Source organism: Scomber japonicus, chromosome 10, assembly GCF_027409825.1.
Source record: "Scomber japonicus isolate fScoJap1 chromosome 10, fScoJap1.pri, whole genome shotgun sequence".
NCBI classification, from domain to species: domain Eukaryota; kingdom Metazoa; phylum Chordata; class Actinopteri; order Scombriformes; family Scombridae; genus Scomber; species Scomber japonicus.
Window position 1 is genome coordinate 9,624,569 of NC_070587.1, and position 24,752 is coordinate 9,649,320.

At 42.5% G+C, this 24,752-nt stretch overlaps 1 protein-coding gene across 2 annotated transcripts; it reads right to left on the reverse strand.

Annotated features, from left to right (window-relative positions):
- Positions 1-358: 358 nt before the first annotated feature.
- Positions 359-23,403, reverse strand: myh14 (myosin, heavy chain 14, non-muscle). 2 transcript variants are annotated; one of them, XM_053327916.1, is made up of 41 exons: positions 23,344-23,403; positions 21,113-21,319; positions 19,620-19,776; positions 18,381-18,408; positions 16,789-16,903; positions 14,730-14,822; positions 14,562-14,625; positions 14,121-14,219; positions 13,803-13,946; positions 13,496-13,710; positions 13,248-13,400; positions 12,863-13,036; positions 12,491-12,664; positions 11,946-12,060; positions 10,416-10,621; positions 10,191-10,312; positions 9,869-9,938; positions 9,615-9,775; positions 8,610-8,718; positions 8,176-8,307; positions 7,870-8,076; positions 7,479-7,616; positions 7,119-7,242; positions 6,844-7,015; positions 6,538-6,750; positions 6,197-6,341; positions 5,905-6,111; positions 5,661-5,765; positions 5,336-5,488; positions 4,711-4,959; positions 4,512-4,625; positions 4,268-4,366; positions 3,969-4,181; positions 3,718-3,879; positions 3,509-3,637; positions 3,305-3,393; positions 3,084-3,207; positions 2,778-2,986; positions 2,293-2,401; positions 1,569-1,741; positions 359-572 (listed from the first exon to the last, which is right to left on the reverse strand). In XM_053327916.1, the coding sequence occupies exons 2-41, from the start codon at positions 21,221-21,223 to the stop codon at positions 359-361; spliced, it is 5,790 nt and encodes a 1,929-aa protein (XP_053183891.1). In that variant the 5' UTR covers positions 21,224-21,319; positions 23,344-23,403. The 2 variants fall into 2 exon arrangements, with proteins under 2 accessions (XP_053183891.1, XP_053183892.1); XM_053327917.1 differs by lacking the exon at positions 359-572 and having other exon boundaries at positions 1,565-1,741; positions 14,730-14,829; positions 16,760-16,903.
- Positions 23,404-24,752: the final 1,349 nt, after the last annotated feature.

Consider the following 24,752-nt stretch of genomic DNA (forward strand, 5'->3'; position numbering starts at 1 on the left):
TAAAAATTTCCAGTCCTTGTTATGTTGCTTTTTTTGTTACAAAATAACAATCAATTCCAGTTGCCTCTTTGTAAAATCTCATTTTTACACGTTTTCTGTTCTTTTTCAGAAAAAACGAGGCAAAAATCTTAAAGAGCATTAAGTGAGGTTGTTGTATAACGCCTGATGTTCCTGCATGACATTTATAAACTAGTGTTCTGCTGTGTGCTGTGTGCATGTCGCTCCGTCACCCCTGAGAAGTCGAGGCTGCGAGAGGCCGATGCGTGTTTGTGTGTGTGTGTGTGTGTGTGTGTGTGTGTGTGTGTGTGTGTGTGTGTGTGTCTGTGTTTGTGTGATGAGTTGAGTTTCTGTGTGTGTGTCACTCTGTGTTGTTGACGCTATAGGGTGGTGGAGGGTCTAGGCTGTGTTCTGAGGAGGGAGTCGGGGTCCCTGGGAGTCCAGAAGAAGGGGTCGGCGAGGCAGGGGGTTCCTCTGAGTCCGAGTTCTCTAGCGAGAGGTCGTCCACCAGCGCTCTGCGTCCACGCATCGCCAAGGGCAACGGAGCACGCCTGGAAAAGGAGAGTGAGAACCAGCTGAATGCAATGCGAGGAAAACACAGCACACGGTTAAGACTAGGGCAGCTACTAAACTCTATCTTAATTACAGATTTCAATTTTTAAATATTTGTCGATTCATTGTCTATTAATTGATTAACCCATAAATCAATTAACCTTTTCATTACTATCATTTTGGGGAATACCCTTATTTGCTTTCTTGGTAACTTGTGAATTAGGTAATAAGATTAATACCACTCTCATATCTGTAGAGTAAATATGAAGCTACAGCCAGCAGCTGATTAGCTTATCTTAGCAAACAGTGGTATACAGCTAGCCCAGCTCTGTCTAAAGACAACATAATCCGCCTGAGAATATGTCTGAAGCTCACAAATGAACACTTTATACTGTATTGGATTTATGGGGATAAATTCAGGGAGTATTTCTTTTGTAGGGTGCAGTCACTTCCTGGAATCTCAACTGGTTGCCTGGCAACAATAAGACTTTTTTTTTTTTTTTTTTTTTAGCAGAACTGCACAATAACAGTATAGAGTGTGAAAGTCAAGATTTCACTTTTGGTGTGTTGAACAAAAATGATGATTATAATGAAGTAAATCAAATAGGTTATATAAATACAGATGAAACACACAAAGCCAATTAAATAAATAATAATGTCTGGAAATGTCCCACACATGTACTTTACATACTGTGCATGTACTTAAAGACCCCTCCCTTCCACACAGACACACACACACACACACACACAAACAATAAAAAGTAACACACACAATGACCTACTTATCTGGTCTCCATTCAGGGATGCTGAGTGTTGGTGTTACGTAGACAGATGGACAGTGTTAGATGGACATAAATGGAAGCAACAAAAAAGCACAGCAAAACAAAATCATATTGAGTTAATGAGGGGTTAAAAACAAACAAACCAACAGTAAATGATGATCGTTCATCCAGTCATGCAAACAGAGAAAACACGCAAAACAAACAAACACACACACATACACACACACACTTGTTTACCTGAGCTGGCTGCGGAGGCTGGTGATCTCCCGTGTCATGCTCTGACTGCTGTCACTGAGCTCCTCCAGCTCTCTCTGCAGCTTCCTTTTCTGGGCGTTGGAGCGGGAGTTCTCCTCCTCCACCTCCTCCAGCTGCCTCTTCAGCTGCTTCAGTCGGACCATGGACTTATCCAGCTGGAGTAGGAGGATGAAAAGAGGGGATGGGGAGGAGGATGGCGACAGAAGAGAAGAGGGGGAGAAGGACGGAGCACATTGCAGAGGTCAGAGTGAGACGTGAGGTTGGAGAAAAGGGGGGAAAAGGAAGAGAGAGAGAGAGAGAGAAGGGGACAGATATATAAAAAGACAGATTAGTCTAGGAACAGGAGCACTGATAGGGATCAGGAGTCAGATTAAACCTGGCAGATTATCACTGCTGATGTTTTGGGAGGGGAGTCTGTGTCTCTGCTGCGTCTGCAGGATTTATTTTTCGGAGTGCAATACATTATATCTTCCCAATAAACACACAGATGCCGGGGCAGGATTAGGATTAGGTTGCACTGAGCCGGAGAAATCACTTATTTTAGGATGATTTTTCAACACTCTCTTTGTGCCCGACCTCCATTAAATGATTATTTAATGCTCCATCTCTGTCTGTATATTCTGCTCTGTGTTGTCTTCTGTGGCTCACCTTAGTTAAATATATGGATGACCTGGCTGGTGCAGTCAGCATGATGTTAATTATTTACCTGCTCTCTGTATTGGTCTGCGTGCCTCCTCTCGTCTTCTGCCTGCATCATCACCTCCTTCAGTTTCTTCTCTGTCTTCCGCACCAGTTTGTTGGCGATGGCTCGTTCCCTGAAAGAAAGAAGAGGTCATTATAAATTACCTGTTGCAACAAGCAATTCAAGACCATTTGTCAAGTTAAAATCTAAAGGTTACATTAACAAAAAACCTGCATTGCATGTCATTTGTAACGCTTAATTTGTTTTACATATACATTATACATACACATTACATATACACTTCTGTCTGACTGTTGGACAGCGCTGACCAAACTTCAAAAGTGATTACTGATATTTTATTGAGTTAAAACAATAATATTTACTTTGAGACCTTAATAAAAAAGAGAAAAACTCCCTACAGTCCTTAAAACATATTATTTGTATGTATTATTTGTAACCCTAACCCTATTTGTATGTTGTACTAATGCATCTTTGAAAGTTTATCTTACTGTCTCTCCTGCTCCAGTTGCTCCTCCATTGATTCTATCTTGGCCTCCAGGGCGGCGACGCTGAGCCGGTGTTTGCCTCTAACGGCTCCCTCCAGCTCCCCCAGTCGGCTTTTCAGCTCCTTGTTCTGCCTCTCCAGCTGCTCCCGAGCTGCCTCCGCCTTCTGGGCCAGAGTCCTCTCTCCCTGCAGCTGCACGGTCAAAGTCTCCACCTGGACCACGAGCAGAGTCGCAATGACAATGAGCGCTTCCAAAAATGAGTGTGTAGAATATATACTGTGTATGCAGATATAAGCTGTGTATGTGCACCTGTAGAGCCATCTTTCTTTGTCTCTCTGCCAGCAGCTCAGAGTTAGACTGCTCCTCCTCCAGCTCCTCTTCCAGCTGACCGACTCGAGATTCTAACCTCCGCTTCTCTTCGAGGAGCACCGTCCTGGACAAACATACAATTTTACTAATAGCAACAAGTCCACACATAAACTGACAAAACAATGATGAACACAGTGTATCAGAAGTAAAGGGATACTAACTTTCCAGAACTGCTGTTGACCATCTCATCTGCCATCTCGTCTCTCTCCTGCTGAGCCTGTCTCCTCTGCCTCTCAGATACAGACAACTCCTACACAGAGAGAAGGATGCAGACAATGGTTAAAAGTCATTTAGACACCAACACCTTTATCAAAGGCATTATATCTTAACATTTCTGTTAGGTTTCAGTTCAAGTGCACACTTACCTCAGTGAATTGCAGGACTTCTGCCTCCAGGGTTTGGATTTTCTTCTCGCTGTCTTTCGATTGGGCGATCACCTCGTCCCGAGCCAACTTGGTCTCATCTAGTTCTCGAAGGATTTCCTTCATTTGACCCTTTGACAAGTAAAAACATTTTTAAAAAACTGAACGTTATGAAGCACAAGTGTGTGTGTGTGTGTGTGTGGCTCAGTTACCTGCAGCCTCCGTAGCTGTTTCACTGCCTCCTCTTTGCCACGGCTGGATGTCTCCACCTGGGCCTCGGCTTCCTGCAGCTCCGCCTCCAGCTGCTTCTTGGACGAAACGGCCTGAGACCGCTGACTCCTCTCCTCCTCCAGCTGGATCTCCAGCTCCCTCACCTGAGACAGGAGGGAGGACATAAGAAAATTAATACTTGTGTAAAGAAAACAGCAACAACACTTCTCTCTCTTTCCTGGCTCTACTGTACCTGTTTGCTGAGAGCCCTCCTCTTCTCCTCTCCCTTCTCCTCACTGGTGCTCAGCTCCCTCTCAAACTGAGCCTTGAGCGCCTGCATGTTGACCTCCAGCCTCAGCCTCGAGTTCTCGGCCTCCGTGAGCTCTTCCTCCAGCTCCTGTGTCTGAACTCGCAGGTTCTGGGCCTCCGTTTCGAGAGCCCTCCGGGTCCTTTCCAACTCATGGACCTGACGCAGCAGCAGATAAGAGGAGGTGACTCACAGAGAACTCAGATACAGAAGTAACAAAGGAGCCCTGAGAGATAGATCCTTACGTTCTTGCCGACATCGTCCTGCTGGTTCACTAACTGTTCCATTTCAAGACGGAGCTGCTTGTTGGCCCTCTCTAGCTCCTCCCTCTGATCCTGGGCCTCCTACATACAAAAACATATTACCATAAAAATCACAGCTTACAGCGATGACTTTACACTGTAGGACAGGAAGGTGCTTCAGGAAAATATAACTGATGCACACTTAGCTATTGTACAGTGTTATGCTGTCTGCTCTGAGGTAGTTTACCTGCAAGGCTCGGGACAATGCCAGATATCGAGTTTCCTTTTCTCGGCTGTCTGCTTCTGCTCTGTCTCTCTCATCTGCCAGCCGAGCGCTCACCGCCTTCTCCTCTGCCAGACACTGAGCGGCAAAGTATAAGACAAAGTTAGGCATCAGTTAGGATCATTTTTAGGCTGACGGTCTTTCTGCTGATTTTGTTTCTGACCTGGTCGAACTTCTTCTGCCTCTTCTCTAGAGCTGTGCAGTTCTGCCTCTCTCTCTGCAAGGCCAGCGTCATGTCTTCTATCTCCTCTCTCAGTCTCTCCCTCTGCCTCTCCACTCTCTCTTTCTCCTCCTCCCTCTGTCGCTCCCTCTGGATAGCGCCGTCCAGCTCTCTCTGGAGTTTCCTGCGAGCCTCCTCCCCGGCCTCCACCGCGGTGTTCACCTCCTCCGACTGCTTACGCAATTCAGCCAGCTGTAGAGTAGCAGCAGAGATGGGTTTGTAAATGTCAGAGCCATGTCTACAGGAAGTTCACAAAGCAATAAGTCTTTGTAATTTATTCTTTGTTTTTGTTCCTACTCTTCACGTTGTCCTTGGTCTACACTTGTTCTGTCGTATCATTTCTTTTCAATCAACTGTGTAGCACTTTGAACTGCAGTCACCTGTATAAATGGTGCTATATAAATAACTTTTGATTGAATTAACTTTATATTTCTGGTCTGCTTTGGATATTTTAGTGGGCTTTATCTGGGGATGTTGTGGGAAACTACCATATATCTATATTTTACTGCAGGAAATAACTCAATCTTATATGTAACAAAACAAGATAAAGCGTGTGTCTCTGGTGCACCTGCTGAGTGTGAGTCTGAATCTGCCGGGTCAACTCTTTTGACCTCTCTTCTTCCTCCTCGACTCTCTCCATCAGTCCATTCCTTTCCTCCTCCAGCGCTCGCACCCTCGAGCCCAGAGCCAGCTTCTGACGAGTCTCCTCCTGCAGCAATTCCTGAAAGAGAGGAAAAGATAAGTGTCAACCAAGTTCAGTTCCTTATAAAAAAAGCCTACAGTCATTCTCTCAACTATTAGAAGAAAGTGCTAAAAGTGTCTATGACTGTGGCCCAAAAGCCAAAGCCTGTGTCACCCCTGACCCACCCCTGGTGTCCGAGTGTGTTTGTTACCTGTGCATCATGCAGCTGGCTCTCCAGGCTGCTGACCTCTTTAGTGAGACGGAGGGATTTGGTGTCAGCAGAGGACAAATTGCCAGAGACGGACTCAATCTCACACTGAAAGAGACACAGTTGGATAGAAAGGTAGAAAGGAATCTCTTGACTTCAACACCACATACAGCTTTTGGAGATGTTTAAGGTACATAAACCGACTTTTATTTTTTAAACAGACAAAGTCAGCCAAAAATAAAAGCACCTGTAGCTTGTGCACTCTTTCCTCCCTCTCTTCCCTTTCTCTGTCAGCTTGAGCCAGGCGGGCACCGAGCTCCTGCAACTGACCCTCGGCCCTTTTGCGACCTCGTTCCGTCTCCGTGCGGCTCGTTTGGAGGCTCTTGAGCTCTGAGGTCAAATTGTGCCTCTCCTCTTCCAGCACTGCCTTGGCTTTCTCAAGGGACTGACGTGCCTGAGAGAGAACACAGACGGGTGAGGGTGTGAACGACTGAACGTGCACATGTTTTTGTGTATGTGGGTGTGTGTGTTCCTTATACCCTCTTGCTGTTGTCCAGCTGCTCCTGTAGACTGTCTATCGCAGCGCTGTGTTTGACTCTGAGCTCTGACAGCTGGACTTCGTGGCGGCGAGTCTCCTCTTCAACACACCGCTGGAGTTCGCTCAACTCCGCCTCCCGACGAGACCTGTGTAGAAGGGAGAGGAAGGACGTCAAGTGGTGTTTAAAATATTCAATAATAACTTCAGCACTATACAGTATTTTTTCTCCTATCTTTCTTTTTTATTACACTTTCCATTTCTGTTACTGTCATGATCTGATGGTACAACAGAAATATGATTCCCAAAAGCTCTAGATGATACTTTTTTACTATTATCATTTACCTCAGCTCTTGCTGGGCAGCTGTGGTGTCCAAAGTGTCCTCCAACTCAGTCCTCAAAGCTTCCAGCTCCTCTCCCAAGTCTCGCCTCTGTTTCTCCGCCCTCTCTCTCATCCCTCGTTCATTATCCACTTCCTCCTTCAGCTCAGACACCTGGGACATGGCTTCTCTTAGTGCCCTCTGAGCCTCTGCACGGCGCGCTCCCTCTTCCTCTAACCTGATGGAAACAGAGGCAAACGAGGGGAGTAAAAAATGTATCTGACTTTATTAATGGTCATGTTATTATAAAGTGTGTCTTCCTCTTTCTCACCGGCCCTGCATGACGGTGATTTCCTTTTCCTTCTGAGACAGACTGCCCCTCAGCTCTGCAGACAGCATGCCCAAGTCTGACAGCTGCTCTTGGGCCTCCACCGCCTCGTTCTCCATCCTCCTTCTCCACTTCTCCTGTTCCAAACGACCCTGCTCCTCACGCTTCAGGCGCTCTGCACAGTGTTGAAGTGACAGATTACAATACAACATTCAGATAACAGGAACTACACCAGCCTCCAGTCAACTATGTGGCTGAGATGACTTTAGGACATTTACCGTCTAAGTCAGCAATGACTGCCTCCTGCTTATTCTTCAGTTTGTTGAGACTTTTGGTTTTCTCCTCTTCCTCTGTTAGCTGGTCCGTAACCTCACTCAAACGGTCTTCAAGCTGCTTCTTCTCCTGTTCGGAGAAAAATCAAAATATTGCATAGGATTATAAAATGTGTATACAATGCTACACAAATATTTTTTCCATTTGATGTCCATTCCCTTGAATGAGAGCGTCAAAACTTTTGACTCATACTGTATGTGTTTAAATAACTTTTATGTTACTGAAGGGGACATTTATGGGATATAATAACCCCCCCCCCCAACAACATCCACACATACACAATGAGGTTTTCATGTAATGCCCACCTTGTTGAATCGGTCTCTCTGCTCCACTGCACTCAGCAGGTCAGTTTCCAGACTTTTCACTTTGGTCTCCAAGCTAACTTTCTCCAGCAGGAGGCGCTGTCTGGCACTTTCCTCCTCCTCTAACTGCTCCTCCAGGTCCTGGCAAGGAGAGAAGAAATTGTTAAGTGACATGTCAGGACAGAGACAGGCTGATGCAAGAGTGAACATGATGGGCCTAAAAACCTTTGTTCAATTTGCCTTAATGTGACAGTCATTATGGAAGAGGTAGTCAGGAAACAAGGGGGGAGAGATGGGTATGACATACATACATGTGATCTTTTTATGATAGAAAATACAGACATTTTTGGTGTCTGTTTGCATATTTGGGTTCTCTCACTGAATTTCCCTTTACCTGTATATTTTGCTGCATCCTCTTCTTCTCATTGGTCAGCTGGGCACCCCTCTCCTCCTCATCCTCCAATCGACTCTCCAGCTCGCCCAGCACCTCCTCCAGCTCTTGCTTCCGATTAGCCAACCTGGCCCTCATCTCCTCTGCCTCTGCAAACAGTTCAGCCTCGGCCTGCAGCTGGTCAGCCAGCACTGCCTTCTCCTCAAGGAGCTAGTATGTAACACAAAGAGGAGTTGGAGCAATGAGTGAACGACTGATTCAAAGCAGAGGGATTTCAATGTAGGGTGAACAAGGCAGAGGTTTGTTTACCTGAATGTGTTTCTTGTCCAACTCATTGAAGTCCTGCTCCACTCGGGTGAGTTTGTCATTGGCCTTCTGGAGCTCTGCCTCTCTGACCTGGATCTCCTCATCCTGTCGGGTCACCTGCAGCAGGGGCTTCACCTGATAGGCAGAGCATGGGTCAGAGGTCAGTGTTTCAGTCCCCATTCCTGCATCGGCTATGATTTAGTTTGAGATGATTTTATTTTTCATTTCCTCATTTTATGCATACTGCAATTTACTTTTTTTGTTGTTGTTTTTAAAAAGGACAATATTTTCATTTTTGAATCCCTAAATTTTGTTTTAGGAAAGTAAAATAGAGTAAAACTAATTAAAATATCTCCCAGCATTGTCCGTTATCAGTTACAAATATGTGTATATTGCATATTTCATGTCAGTGATGTAATGTAGACGTGGAACAGTACCTTAGTGAAAAGTCGCCACCACTGCCAGTTCCTGAGTTTGAGGTAAGCAGCACAGTTCCTCTGCATCACCCTCATAGCACTCAGCTGCTGCTGCTTCTTCAAAAAGGCTCTGAGAAGTGAGAAGAACAGCACAATACATCAATAAAAACACATGCAGGTAACCTCTGAAATGATTCCAAGTGGTGGATTGTCACCTCAGACACAGAAACTAAACAGATCTCACGTGCTTCTTCTTTTACAATAGACACCAACTTTAAACTTTAAGCGCTAAGTAAACGTTTTACATAATATTAAGATAAAAGCAAACAGTGACTATAAGTTTATTAGGGTCTTCATCTACGCCTCAATTATTACTTGTGATGCTTTTTGGCCTGTAAGCTACACTGCTAGCTTTTCCATCACTGATGCAGCAGCTTAAACATGTTTTGATATTTTATTAGGATCCAAATGTTTTGTTGTCAAGCCATTTTAGCAAAGAAAAGTTATTTTATTTTTAAAAGCTAAGAATACAACAGGACATAACTTTACATTTAATGACATAGTCTTGTTATTACAGTAGAATGTAAGGATTAGTCAGTCAATATCATTTCGATTGTCTCTGATGGTCCCGCTCTAATCACCCTGCCTACTCCACTGTCAAAACTTCATTACTTATGTAATTTACAGGCTTTCATAAGCTCTGCCAAATACTTGTCAATGTTGTGGAAATTCCTGAGTCACTGATAGGGGTTGACAAAAGATTAAATATTAATACTCCTTTAAGAGTGAAATACAAAACTGCCAAATCCCCAGAAGTGTTAGATGTCTTGCCTCTCTTTTCCCTTTGGTTGGTTTCATTTGACAAAAAAGTAATTGTTGACTGGCTAATAACTTATTAATAACCATTTAAAAACAACCAGAATTAACATTTAATGCTATCAAAAGCTGCTGACATCAACATCATCTAATAATAACTCTCATATATGTCAGTCTCTGCTTATGTTTACTATTATGTAAAACTCTTACTTGCGTGCGAGGTAGCCTCTGGATGCACTCTGGAAACGTATGATGGTGTCTGTGATCTTTAGGTCTCTCTCCTCTTCCAGGTGAGCCAGGACTCCAGCTCTAAAGAAGACTTTACTCTGACCCACCCTGAACAGGTTGTGATCCAGTTCCAAAGCACTGATCTGAACAAGGAAACAGGATAAAGTTAATCCCAGCTGGTCAGTAAATAAAAATACACAATACAGCGTCTTTACAGCTACTGAAAAATGACTCACCATGAGCTCTGATGCCTGTTTGCCATCCATGAAAGTGCGAGGAATAGCATTGGGAGTCAGGATCTCATATCTGGAAGAAAAATGTGTTTTAGTGAGTCGGGGTTTGAGCGAGACACATGAGTAAGAGAAAGTGCTTGAGAGACAATGTGTGTGTGTGTGTGTGTGTGTGTGTGTGTGTGTGTGTGTGTGTGTGCGTGAGAGAGACAGAGAGTGAAGAAGAGAAAGAGAGAGGGACAGATGGTTATTAAAGGTTGTTGTTTGGAGTATGTTGCACACACACAGACACAGACACACAGACACACACACACAGACACACACACACCTTTGTCTGAACTCCTGGAATGGGATTCTGTTAGGGAAGCCTTGTCTGCAGATACGGATCCCCTCAAGAACTCCGTTACACCTCAGTTGGTCTAAAACCAGGTGGGGCGACAGCTTACCAGCCTGACAGATGGGAAGAGACAGAAAATAACAGCGAAAAAAAGAAAAAGTCAGATATTTCATCCAGTATGTTTCAGTTTCCATACTCAAGTGTCCCCTGTCTCACCCTCTTCTCATGGTTGGGGATGATGCAGCGGAGGAAGTTGGGGTTGGTGTTCCTCAGCGTTGCCATCAGCTTGGCGAGAGACTCCTTGTAGAGTTGACCAACTGTCCTAAACATTCCCTTCTTTGTCTTCAGTCCTGCTGCTCCAAACGGGATTGACCCGCTGTTGTCTCCTGACGACACCTGGTCCAGACCCACTATCCTGTCCACTGGAGGAATAAACAACACAGAGCAGGGTGTCAGTGTCAGCAGCACTGGACTGAAATTGGGTGTTTGTCACACTTTATATGGCATGTGAATGCAAAAGAATGCAAAAGAATAATGGTTTCACATCTGCTATCAAGGCTCTAGACAGAGAGTGATATCAGATGGTACATGATGGATTCAAAGCTCATTAGATATGCAGTGGTATTGTTTTTGAAGCCAATACCAATTGAGGATATTTTCTCATCTATATCAGCCTGTAAGATACACATACACTGTGTCTGTATAATGTAAGTACATAACAGGTTAAGCTTTCTCTAGCTGAAGCTGCTTGGTATGGACATGTCTAGACAGGCAAAAAAATGACTTGATGACTTTTATTCTGTTCCTGATTGTGACATTCAGTTAGTATTCTGATATGTTGGTGCATCTCTTGAGCTCATTCAGGATCACATTTCTGCCTGCATGTGGTTGGTTTGCATGAAGCTCTTCCAGTAGCACTTAGCCACAGTATGTGATACTGAATGTTTCTTTTTTTGAGTAATTATGAGCATGCTGCTACGTCCACACTGTCAAACCTCTGTAAAAACAAAGTGAATTACTACATCACACGAGCACAGCACTCTTACTAGAAGCAAAAACACAGTGAAAGAGCAAAGTGAGAACAACAAAACTAACAGCACAGTAACAATTATGATAAAAAACACAAGAAGTATTTGAAACTACAGCACAAACATCAACTAATAAAATACTTAATAATGGTTAAAACAACACAAAATCACACACACACTACAATCAAAAACTGGGCTGACAGAAAACAAAGCAGTAATGTGAGCATAAGGTGGGAGTGAGGAATGTGACACACAGAGGAGGAGAAAAAAAACCTACTGTCCGAGCCATTAGCCTGTATTGTGGCATAGGAGTCAAAGAAGTACACACGAGGAAGAGTTTGAATATCTGATGCAGGGAGAAGGAAAGCACGGGGAAGAAGATGAAAGAAAGGAAAGAAAGAGCCCAAGAGAGGAGGAAATTAATGGAAAGGGAAGATAAAAGAAGGACACAGCAGAGAACAAGAAGGAAGAGAAACAGACAGTGAAAGATGGAATAGTTGCATGATAAAGAAAAGGAGAGAAAACAGTCAAGTTAGTACAATTTGCTCCAGAGAGTGTCATTATTTGTATTTGACAAGCTTTAGAAAAATACAGAGGATGAAAACATATTACTGTTTCAGTTAAAAGTACATTACCCTCCACACTGTACTGTGTGTGAAGTGAGTTAAAGGTCAGGTGTTAACAGTAGTGACTAAACATGAGAGTAAACCAGCCTTACCCTCCTTCCAGAGCTCTGACACAAAATGATCAGATGACTGGTGGAGAAGAGATGCCACGTTGTCGTTCAGAGGATCCATGTTTTTTATCAGCCAGTCGTCTGCCTTGTAGTCCACCTGAGAGAGAAGAAGCCAGTCAGAGGAGACAAAGGGTGAGATGCAACATCATGGAGGGATGTAAACATATTCAAGTTTGACTCAGGAAGATCACGGACATTGAGACAGTTAATACATCCACGCATGCGTCTGCATTTTGGTTGACTGCCAGAAGATCTGTCATAATGTGACTTTTAATCTAGTTTTCATCTAGTTTTAAGACACGTTTTTATGATGCACCAACTAGCACAACTGGGACCACAGACCAAAAGAACAAACATACCTTTACTACAAAGCTGTTTATCGTGTTTTTATTTTGTTTCATTTCTATCTCTTCTTATTTGCCTTAATGTTTCTTTTTTCATCTATGCTGTTGAATTTGACTTGTTTCAAATGTAGAGCACTTTGAGCTGCATTTTATGTATGAAAGGTGAAATATAAAAAAAGTTACCTTGCCAGCATAGTGAATGATGGAGAAGTCAGCCTCCCCACGTGGCTGCTTTGATTTGAAGAATTTTGGATGGGTGCCTTGCTCTCCAGACAGCTTGTCCACAAACGAGCGGTCTGTTGCTCGAGGGAACCAGCACTCTTCATCCAGCAGGGCCAAAACACCAGGTGGGTGAGCCTGACAAAGATAAGGAACATGGCAATGTATCAAAGCAGAGTATGTGCTAACATATTAGTGTTTCTTTTTAAATTATTTGCTTTTATTCGTTCATAACTGGATTTTGTTTAATGTGAGGATTTGAACAGGGTGCATAAGCCACAGGTTCCATTTCTTAACAAGCAGTAATTGGTGTTCCTGTCTTTATTGAGTATGTACCGGTCTTTCGATGAGGTCAATGCAGGGCTGCAAGTCCAGGCCAAAGTCAATAAAGTTCCACTCGATGCCCTCCCGCTGGTATTCCTCCTGCTCCAGGATGAACATGGTGTGGTTGAAGAGCTGCTGCAGTTTCTCGTTGGTGTAGTTGATACACAGCTGCTCAAAGGAGTTGAGCTGCAGAGGAGGGATTTAGAAAAGATTTGATGAAAGTGATTTGACAAAATACACTTGCTAAAATCTCCTAAAAAGAAGCAAAAAACAGTCATGCACATTTGAAAACATTTACATTTTCCATTGTTATGACATTTAGAGAAAAATCCTGTGTTAAATTTGAACAAATTACCTAATGCATCCAAACAAACCATCTTGAAAAACATGTGCGAACCTGGAAAATCTCAAATCCAGCGATATCGAGGATGCCGATGAAGGAGGCTCCTTGTCTCTGTCTGCGGTCCAGAGCTCTGTTTATCCTGTGCACCAACCATCTGAACAGGCGCTCATATGTGGCCTTAGACAAGGCTTCCACAGCAAAGTCAGCCTAGAAGAAGAGAGAGAGAGACACACTGTTAAGATACAATACAATGGGACAAATGTCAGTTGAGGACAAATATAAGTCCATGAAGTATTTTATACCTGTTCTTTAGTCTGGGCCTTCTGCACATACTCTCGACCCACTTTGATCCTCGGGGTGAGTATGGCGCGGGTGAACTCCAGCACGTTGATGCCCAGTAGATGGCACAGTTTCTGAGCAGCTGTGTTATCAGGCATGGACGCCTGGTCCTGGTTCTTTTCCTTTGTGAAGGAAATGTTACCAAACTGGAGCACAGAAGAGATCACCTTCAGCATGGCTGAAAGAAAAAAACAGTGAGAGGGAAGGTGATTTATAGCGAAGATCAAATGTGCAAGAAAAAAAATACGTTCTTTCTTTCTCCCTTCTTACATAGCAGCTCCTCTGGGGTGAAGCCCATTATAGCCATAGAGTCCATAGTCTGGGTGAAGTTTTCTGAATCGCTCTGACCGGGAACTGGGATGGAGCCTCCACTGAGAAAGCGGTACTCATCAGCAGTTCCTAAGAGCAGGTCCGCTTTAGATATGGGGGAAAAAAAAAAGGTGAAATTAAAGATTTCTGTATAAAATGTATTAATTACATGAAAGCACTAGTAAATTTTAACAAAAAAACCCCCAACAGTTTCTGTTCTGTAGTCTAGCAGTATTTCAAAATCACATTGCAGTCATCGACCTCTGTCCTTTCACTCACCTCTTGTGTCCTCTGAAGCTCCACACAACATCTGGTAAAAGATGTGGAACGTCCTCTCATCTTTGGCCTGACGGGTGGCCCGGGACTTTTCCAGGAGGTCTGAATTTATGAGGTCATGGACATGTGCAACCGTATATCACATAGTAGTGCAGTTTCATATCATAGAAAGTAAATGAAACTAGTAGGTGAAACTAGTATGCTTTAGTCATGGTCTACTTCTAGCAATTTAGCATTTTGAAACTATAATATATATGTAAACCTTTAAAGATGCAATTCCTTTAGCATGTTTTCACAAATGAACAGCCTACAAACAAGTATTCTCATGAAAATGTAAATATCAGAAAGCACCTGTTAGTATTTTTAGCTCAACTATGCTGTAAACCAGACAGCTTACTTAGCGATCAACTTGTTTGTGAATGTGATGATATTTAAAAAGGATACAGGTTTCAATATTGGCACCAACAATGTACCCTGCCACATCAAAATTAATGCGGATGAATTTACCCTGAGGAGAGAGGGTGAGAGAAGTGGTTTTATGTTTCAATTTATTTTTTCATTAATTCTTAAACTGACTGAGGTGAATGTATAATTAATCCAGACAGGTCTTACAAATCTGGAGGAATTGTCGTTCTTGACCGTCTTTGCGTTGCCGAAGGCCTCCAGTATGGGGTTGGCCTGCAGCAGCTGCCTCTCAAGCTCACCCTGAGACACACAGGGGACATCAGATCAGCTTCACAATGTTGCAGAGATAACAGCTATAACAAGGGCCTGTCTACTAAAATGCACCCTTTACTCCTCCTTACTTTGGAGTAACTACTGTTCTGTTATATAAAATAAAATAAATAAAAAAATGCATGACTCATCCTTCAAGAGCAGTGCCACAAAGGGGTGCATTTCAGGGCCCAAAATAGCATCCACACTACGCACGCCATTCCCAGACCCAGGAACAAATGATTCTCAACATCAGTAAGAGTAATGAGTTCTTATTAGTTTAGCAACCAAAAATAAAGGAAGTGATTGTGTTTCACATTTAATATATTAATTATTAAAGTCAATTTCTAGAGTCTAACTAGTACTCAAGCATGAGTCAGTTGAGAACCACTGTTGCAGAGCAAAAAAAGGGGGAGGAAAGAGGAAAGCTGCAGCTTCAGATGTTAACATTATACACAGGCTATAATATTGGCTGATTCTAGCTAGCTGCAATGCATTACTGCAGTTGTCGCATTGCCAGTGCAGCAGCTGTCGATGCAGCATCAGCAGCAGCAGTAGCAGCCAGTGATGGATACTGAGGAGATTTAGCTACAGGAGGTGGTGTTAAAAACTGTCAAGGAATGCCAGCCAGCCAACACTGAAGCCACACACACACACACACACACACAGTAAATATGAACAAAACCACATACTTAAATGTAGACACTCGATCACGCGCCACTCACAGCCACACCTACTCTCAAATTTGTACTCATGTCACCACATACGCACATGCCGCACAGGTCAAGTGATTAGAAACACCTCAGATCTACAGGTACGTAAATACTTGTGGTATTTACAAGCCAGTGAGAATGGAAAAACCAGCCCTCAGCCCACTGGGAAGAAGAGTAAAAAGTGCCCAAACTAGAAATCCAGAAAAGGTTTTTACAAAGAACAGTCAGAGAGAGAAAAGCACTATTGACAGAAGAGTGATAATGATTCTCATTAAATATCAGTGGAATCATATCAGCTCTAGTTAATATTATTCTACATGTGACCCCCAAACTCTGAATAAACCCCAAGTTGTCTAAATACTTTCATACTCACATATTGTACACTCTGACGAATTGTGTGTGTGTGTGGGGGGGGGGGGGGGGGGGTGAAGATTATAGGGGGGAGGAGAATGAGTGGATGGGTGAGCATATGGACAGGATAAACAAACAAACAAAACAAAAAAAAGACAAATGAGACAACAACAACAACAACAAATAAAGGAATACAAACAAGCAAAAAAAACAAAACAACCAATATTCAGTACAGTACTAGGCTTAGCTGTTATGAGGACATCAGTGCAGTGCTCGTTTAAGATTACTTTGTCTGTTTTTCAGAATGATCGTGAGGCTTCGTTAGGCAGAAAATAGGACAGGAAGAGAGCAAAAGAACAGGAGAGCAGGATGGAGGTAACTCACCCTGATCACCATAGAGCTGCCTCTGGTTAAGGACCTAGAGCCATCCATCTGATCATGCAGGAAAGAGAAAGAGAGAGAGAGAGGGAGAGAGAGGGACAATGCAGAGAGAAGAGAATGAGGGGAAACAGTGCAGGAAGGAAGGAGATAAAAAGACAGTGAGGAATAATGCAGAGAAATTTAAAAAAAAAAGCAGGACAGATTGACAGAGAAAACCCACTCCAAGATGTTATATAATGTTAGCAGATTATATTTTATAATCATAAAGTTCATAGGAACAATTCAATATAAGAGGTAAGAGCAAGAGAGTGATGTGATGCAGGTTTAAAAGATTGTGGCTTGGTTCAGCAGCAGGAGGGCTGCAAAAAGAACCTTGAACTAATTAAATAACTATTTCAAACACTGACTCGTTCACTCTGAAACTCTTTCATCACCTGAGGTCTCCATCTTCATATTATATCATTCTGCATGTATATACAGTGTTTGTTAAAAGTCTCTGGACTGCAACATACCTGTAAAGCGTCCTTGTTCCTGCCCAGAGTGCTAACCTTGTGGGAGGAGGCAACGTGAGCCAAGTACTGTATGACTTTCTTAGTATTTTCTGTTTTCCCTGCTCCAGACTCGCCTCTAAAATACACAGACACACAAAAAACCCAAGTAAGGAACACAATGAATACAGTTCTTTTTATAAAACGGTTCGTCTTCAACACACATGGTTCCAATTTTGAACGGTATACAGAAGCATTTTTAAAGAGAGAGAACACACAGAGGTGCAAGTGGCCAAACATACATTCATCACACCAATAAACATAGAGCCCATGCAGCGTATTCAAAGCCACAGGTCTAAACATAAAGCAGGTGTGGAGGATAAAAGGAGCGTTGCCGCTGTTGCTCTTGGAATAGTTCGAAGGATAGTGGAGTAAAAATAGCTGCCGTAAAAAAGATCTAAAAGAAGCAGAAGCCTTGTCCCAAATACACCGATTTCAAGATGAACCTAGAGTGGGATCCTTGACAATGACAGGAAGAGTCTGGCCGGAAGACGGGATGACAGATTACAGACCCAGCGGCAAGCAGGTAGGTGGGCGAATGATGGCAACAGAGAGAGCACCCTCCCTTCACGTTCTAGGCCTTAATATGCTCTGACCAGATATGACTGATTTGATGTGACTCTTTGATTCCATGTTTGAAAATATCTGACATTTTGCTGAGCTCTGTCCTGGACACATTTACATTTAACAACAAATGGTATCATAAGAAAATTGTACGTTGATTAGAGTGATAGCTACTATATCATTACATATAGAAACGTATGGTTAAATGTATGCGAGTCACATAAACTCGATCCTTGTTTGTACAATATCCATTTTTTACATTTACAGTGAAAAAATATTAGATCCGTGTTTGAAAAAAAACAAAACTGAGTGTGAGATTTCTGTTCATGTAACCCTTGACCAAGGCCTGTACATTAAACCTAACAAAAACAAGTTTGTATTCTAGTTTCCACTGTTAAATCGCTAATTTATTTGAACTTATACTTACTTGTTTCATACTAATAATTTACATTTATCTTCTTTGCAGGCCATATATTTTTTGTAATAAAAAGGTTTTTATTGTAGTCTTTAAAATACATGTTGTTACTGTAGGATATTATTAGAAACTTTTGGATGGATGGATGGATTTTTCTATTGTATTCATTATATTTCTATCTATTTGAAACAGCTCTGGGTACATACATGTTATTTTAAAGGATGTGCATTTTCCAGCTGGTACGGTTGAGCAAGTTCTGAGCTCTTTTACATTCAGAGGAGCTTATTAACCTTAATTTGACAGCCTCTGATTGGTGTTTTTTCCCCCCGGGCATTTACATTATATACATGGCACCAATGCTCTTTGACTGTATGGACCTTTCCTGGTGAAGGTCTGAAGACTGAAACATTAATAAAGTGGGACAAGTAATCGACAGTGTGCAGGACTTGTGAGGCACTAATACACACAAATGAAGACACGTTAAAGCACACTGGACATATACATGCACACACATTTCAACAGAGACATGAACTCTACAAACAATTCTCACACAGACGTCCCATTGTAAGTTACTCACGTGCAGAGGATTGCCTGATCTTCTCTGTCTGTAAAAGAAAAAAAAAAGACAGTATGAAGACATGACATCATGCATATCACTCATAGCTCAGTTCATCACTCACACTAATCTCTGGTGACAACAAGGCAGAAAGATCTCTTAAAGACAACGCCTCTTAAAATAGTGTCAGTATCAGATGAGACTATACAACTTTCTCCAACAGTGTAAAACACATGGTTTAATACATGGCTGACAAAATCAACATCAATCCGCTCTGCTTATTTAAAGACCTACTCATGCAGACATACAGTACGATTCACTGAAATAACACACTGTGAGTTGTTGTATAGGAGTGAGGAGGCTATCCATGTCACTGGCTGGCTCATGTTACACTGAACCTCCAGCCCTGTCATGAAGTGCCCTGGACCCCTCCACAGGTCTTCACACCTCAAGTTTTAATAGGTAATACATATTACATGAGTGCACAGATGGAGTCGCACTAGATGGCTGCTCCAGCATTTATATTTCTCACTGTGCTCTTCGCATTTCAGTCATTCCTTTCGTAAATAGTACTGTAGAGAAAGACAGGTCACCAGCTCAACTACCTAACCACATAATACTGGAAGTCAATGGGTGGACACAGTTTGCAACATCACTTGTGTTTGCTTTTGAAGAATTCCCACAAGTTCAGCGTGGAAGAATTTATACTGGTCATACAGGTTCAATCACTGTCATGACACACCGGGAACCAACCCCGAGGGTGGTGAGGAGTGGTGGGAAATAAGCCGACACAGACACACTCCTCAGCCTCACCTGTCTTGTCCTGCTATCTCACGGAGACGCCCTGAGGCTGAGAGGTTGCTCAATCAGCATTTAATGGCTTTGTAATGGTTGCTGGGAATTCTCCCTGTCTCATTTCATGCTGATAACAGGTAAGACTCAAGGACAAGTAAGACCGAAGAAATGCCTGCCATATGGTAACTATCATCATTATAAATGTACATATCACTGAATCTACTGGTTGTTACAACGATTGCTGCCACGCCTGCATATTACTTTTAAAGCCTTTTGATAACAACCACGAGTCAAGAAAAAGATACCACACCTTCAAATAGCGTTAATGGTGTGGCTTAGTGATCAAAGATCATAGACCAGATTCAGCACCAAGTTCCAGTCTAGCTGAGCTAATAGCAGATGTATGGCTTGGCTGCACTGTCGGACTTATTAGAGAAGTCAGAGGTCACAGATAGCATGGAGTACCTTGCAGCATGCTGCGATAGGCGGCCTCTGATATGGCGTAGATGTGCGGGGGCATCTCGTGACGTTTTTTGCCTCGATACATTTCCACGATGGACTCTGTGTAGATGGGCAGGTTTTTGTAAGGGTTCACCACCACACAGAAGAGCCCTGAATATGTCTGGAACAACACACAGAACAGAGAGGTTTGTTATTTACTATACGTTATGTTTGAAAGGGTTGAACACTGGATGTAAACACTCCTTGGGGCTACTTTCTGCTCAAATAGTTTATGCAGGATTGCAGGCAACAGTGAGTGGCCTGCTTTCCCGGCTTGATACCTGCAGGAGTAGTATATTCTCATTAAAGTAGTTGCTTCAGTAGAAAGTACAGCAGTAAACCAACCGTTTGTCTTATTCTGGTTACAATATATTATGCATGTCAGTGACATTGTTCCTGATACTCACTGTGACACAGGTAAGCAGGACACCATGTCTGAACAGTTAGGCCTAAGCTAATACTTTCATTGGATGAGAGAACAGATAAACTAACTGCACACATGCTGCATATACAATATAATATAACACATACATACACATAATGTTCTTACTTTCTCAAAATGCACAACACACTCTGACACCAATGGCACCACATATTTCTAAATGGGCAAATTTTTGTAGGATTTAAAAATACATAATTCATTCAGAAAAGAACATTTAGGTTATTCAACACAGTGCTCATGCACACCCAGACAGTACGACACTCGAATGCACTCAAACTGCAGTGAAAGTCATGAATGAAAGAAACCAAATTATCTTATCTCCTCTTTCAATACACCTGTTTCAGCTATTCCAATCATCTATATACAGTCCCCTCCAGAAGTATTGGAACAGTGAGGTACATCAAAAGATGAATATGAGACAAAAGATCAACATTTCAGCTTTTATTTCCAGGTATTCACATCTGGATCTGATACACAACTTTGAAGATAGCATTATTTGTAACGGAACATAACATTTTTAGGTGAGCACAAGTATTGGAACAGATAGACTTAAAATAGATTAAAATGAATAAGACTTAATATTTAGTTGCAAATCCTTTGCTTGCAATAACTGCATCAAGCCTGTGACCCATTAACATCACCAAACTTTTGCATTCTTCTTTTGTTATGCTTTTCCAGGCTTTCACCGCAGCCTCTTTCAGTTGTTATTTGTTTTGGTGGGTTACTCCCTCCAGTCTACTCTTTAGCAGGTAAAATGCATGCTCTATAGGGTTTAAGTCTGGCTGACACACACACACACACACACACACACACACACACACACGCACACGCACACGCACACGCACACGCACACGCACTTCTCTTAGCACCTTGTATCAGTTACACAGGGGATGCCAGAGCACTCACAGCTAACGCATGCATGTGTTTTCAAACTGCTTCTTGTGTGCTGGTGTGAGAAACATTATGCTGTGTTTGCGTTTCACCCTCTTGTGCTTTAAACATGTTTTGCACTCACATAGATCAGGCCGGAGAAGTATCTCTCTCTCAGATTGTGCAGCACTGAGGCTTCGTTGAGGCAGGTGAGGTCGGCCATGTCCTCCACTTTACTGAAGCGTGGGGGGTTCATCCGCTGGACCTCCTCCCTGGACAGAGTCACCTTCCTCTGGCTATCTGTCAGCTCCACCTCCACCTCATCCCCGCGCTCCTCTCGAATACTGGCCGACTATTAGCAGAGAGAGAAAGAGATTAAATAAGAAAAAATGAAAGCTGAGAGGAGTAGCTGTACTATAGAGTATTAAAATCAATTAGCAGATATTTATTATTCAAGATTTCATGGTATTTATGAGATATGCTGTCATGAAATCAATCTCAGAATAATCAATGAATCAGAATCAATCTCTTGAATGGGCTAATCTGAATTAATCAATCATGTATTGCTGTAAAAATATTATTTGTCAGCTTTTAATGCACCGAAATGAAGAAGGTAAGCATAACATTGACTGAAAATAAAATACACAATAAATGTGTATTATGATGGATTACCAATGACAAACAAGTTTCAAGATTTTTGGAAACAGATTTTCATATTTTAAGAAAATGACTACCATGAGCTTAGGTATGAAAATGGTAAAAAATAAAAAAATTATGATTTCGATTTATCAAGCTAAATCTATAGCAACAAAAAATACTCTGGCCTAGTCCTTTAACTGTCAACCAAACCTGGTAGACTGCAGTTGAAATGAAGCCCACACCGAAAACAATGTGTGAAACTGTCTGAGCAGAGTGTGACTGACAGGGGCTGAGAGTGATGATATCTTTAAAAGAAAACTTAAAACATACGTTTTTATCCAGGCTTTCATATAGCTTGTGTCACTTTTACTTTTTTCTTTCTCTTATTTTATTATATTAAACTTTATTAATTTAATTTTTTGATTGACTGATTGATTAATTGATTGTATTTAGTCTCATGATACTAGACATCAGATATCTCTGCCTACTGAAGACTGGGGATTTGTAAATGCAGAGTAGCTGCTTGAACAGCAGCAAGAACAGCAGCTAACAAACCTACGGCCCTTTCATTTTGTCAAGGATACGCCTTACTGGATGCTTTCCTCTGTTGTGAACTGCATGTCACCGCCCCGATATGAAAGGACACCCTAAAGACTTTGGATTGGTTCTGCCATGCAGGGTTTTTTTAACTCTCTAATTGTGTCCACTCAGTTTTAAAAACGAAACCTGGAAGATTGATGAGCGTATGGAGACTGACCTATGAGTCTGCTAACATCAGACGAAAATAGACAGCAACAGAAAATGAAAGGGGACCTCCCTCGTCATGCTGTCAGTCTGCTGCTTGTTGGACAGAGTAGTGAACTCCAGCTTTGACCAGGTCACAGCTCTGCTTCTTGACGCACACATCACACAAAATAAGTGTGTGTATGAGTTTGTATGTATGTGGGTGTATATTAGTTACAGATTGAACAACATGATCTGAACAGGAAACTGGATGAAAAAGAGTGTGTCTTAATGACGTATGTGTGTGTATGCGTGTGTGTGTGTGTGTTTGGCCAACAGTGCCATTCTCAGATCATGAGTGTAAAATGAAGTCAGTGTCTCTGCAACGGCCTCTTTAACATTAGAAGGATGAAGGAGAGTATTGTTCTATTCATAGAGCTCTCGACTAAACCAGTCCAACACAGAGAGGCAGACTCAGAGAGAGGACATCGAATTCATATGTCACATCCTACAGTAATGAAAACTTGTTGTGTACATTACATGAGTACTAAGGCAAAGTGGAACAAATTTATATTATGACAAGGGCCTTGTGATAGTCATTAGGCCTAAATGTGTTGGGAAGCATGGCAAGGCACATTAAAGAATCTAACAGAGACAGAGAGAAGCCAAAGAAAATAGGGCATCGTCATGAGGATTAAAAAGCTCATAAAAGATTGTAACACTCACATACAAAGACACACAACACCCTGCCCCACCCCTGTGACACACCTTTGGTCTAGAAGGGCACATACTTGGGGCCAATAATTCACCAGAGAATTAATACCCTGATAGTAGAAAACAGGAATGTGACAGCAAGCTGTAGAAATAAATTATCCTTCATTTAATTTAGACCTGAAACTTAGCTTGTTTTATTTCTTTCCAAGTGTGATTTCAGTTAGTGCTTGTTGGAAACAAAAGTCAACTGTCATTCAGTCATTTCTGTTGAATGGGTATGAGTGGACCACAATAAATTACCTCAAAGCCATGCTTCTCCGACGGCACCCACACTAGCCTCTTAGCCGCCCAGTCGGCTTGACTGGCAGCGGTGAACACAGCGGAGTTGGTGGTGGGAGACCCTGGACCCGCTCCCGATGTCAGGAAGCGGGTGACATCGTTGGCACCGCCCCCCGTTGGCCTGGACATGGTACTACTGGCACTGGGAGAGGAAAGACGGAGACACACAAAAAAGGAAATAAAAGGGGACAATCAAAAGTGAGCCTGCGTTGAGCCTACTTGTCCTATGGGAAGGCTGAAAACTGGAGCGATGGGGATGATATATAGAATCGTCGGACTTTGACGCTGATGCGTTTCTGTGTCAAAACACTTCATGTGCACCCACACATGAAAGAGCAGTGGTAGCACGCTAGTAGCATGCAGGCCATACCCAGCTGAGATGGTGGCCTAATTGAAAGACACAGCAAATCAAGGAAAAGACGGGGATGGAAGAAAGACAGAGAGATTGGTGGGTGGAGGGCTGGAGGGGTGACAGAGCAGCGAGATACATCAATCGACTGAGTAAACTGACATGACAGTGAGAGGGGGAGGGATGATGAGGAGGAAGGAAAATGGGTGGGATAGCAGTGAGGAGAGAGGTTCGTAATGGACTGAATCTACTGGTAAACTAAGAAAAAAAGTAGACTACATCTTTCTACTCTAGGCCAAAGAGATTAAACTCTACTGAGCAGCAGTGGCCAAAATCTTGATTTGTCAATCGAGGTGACAGTAGCTAGAAGTGGTTACTACTCTGAAATATGACGGTGATTTCCAATCAAAGAGACTGTAGCACAACAACAGGATGTTTCTAGATTTGCTCTGACAACTAAGAAATCACGTACAGCAATGAGTCAGTGAGAAAAGTTCTGTGTGTGGAGAGAGAAGGCCATGGGGACTGACATCATTTCAGAAGGGCGAGCTGCTGCTCTTTCCACAATGGCCCACATTAAACACTCAACTGTACATCACAAACGTACAGCACACACAGCATTAGCACTGGCTGACCTTGTCTTAAAGTCTCATTATTGATATTAAAGCAAATTAGTTAGGAGCCTCTGCATGTTGACGTTGTTCAGAGATTGGTGACAGTTGTTGGAGGAAGCTTAGAAATTCTGAATTCATGAAATGGTTTTATGGGGGAATGAGCTGCCACAAAGTCTTCTGAGGTAACCACAGACAGGCGCCGGCCTGCATGCATGTGTCAACTATTAGGCGTCTCCATGCTCACCAGGTATGTCATCGAGCTTGATTCCTGCTATGCTTTTTAGTCTCAGTTTTTTTTGTTTTTTTTGTACATTTTGTGAGTTCCTGACAGGGACCAGTCACCAGCTAGGCCGTTATTATGCCTGTTACAGAAATATGGACTCTGGGTGTGGAATAAACAATTGACA

What these genes read in the sequence shown, in the direction of transcription:
- myh14 (XM_053327916.1), bottom strand. Translation starts at nt 21,223, where the DNA reads ATGAACCCCCCACGCTTCAGTAAAGTGGAGGACATGGCCGACCTCACC. An exon ending in GGAACAAGGACGCTTTACAG is followed by an intron (nt 14,823 to 16,788) that starts GTATGTTGCAGT and finishes TGTGTGTCTCAG; the next exon opens with GGTGAGCTTGAGAGGCAGCT. An exon ending in ACGACAATTCCTCCAGATTT is followed by an intron (nt 14,626 to 14,729) that starts GTAAGACCTGTC and finishes CTCTCTCCTCAG; the next exon opens with GGTAAATTCATCCGCATTAA.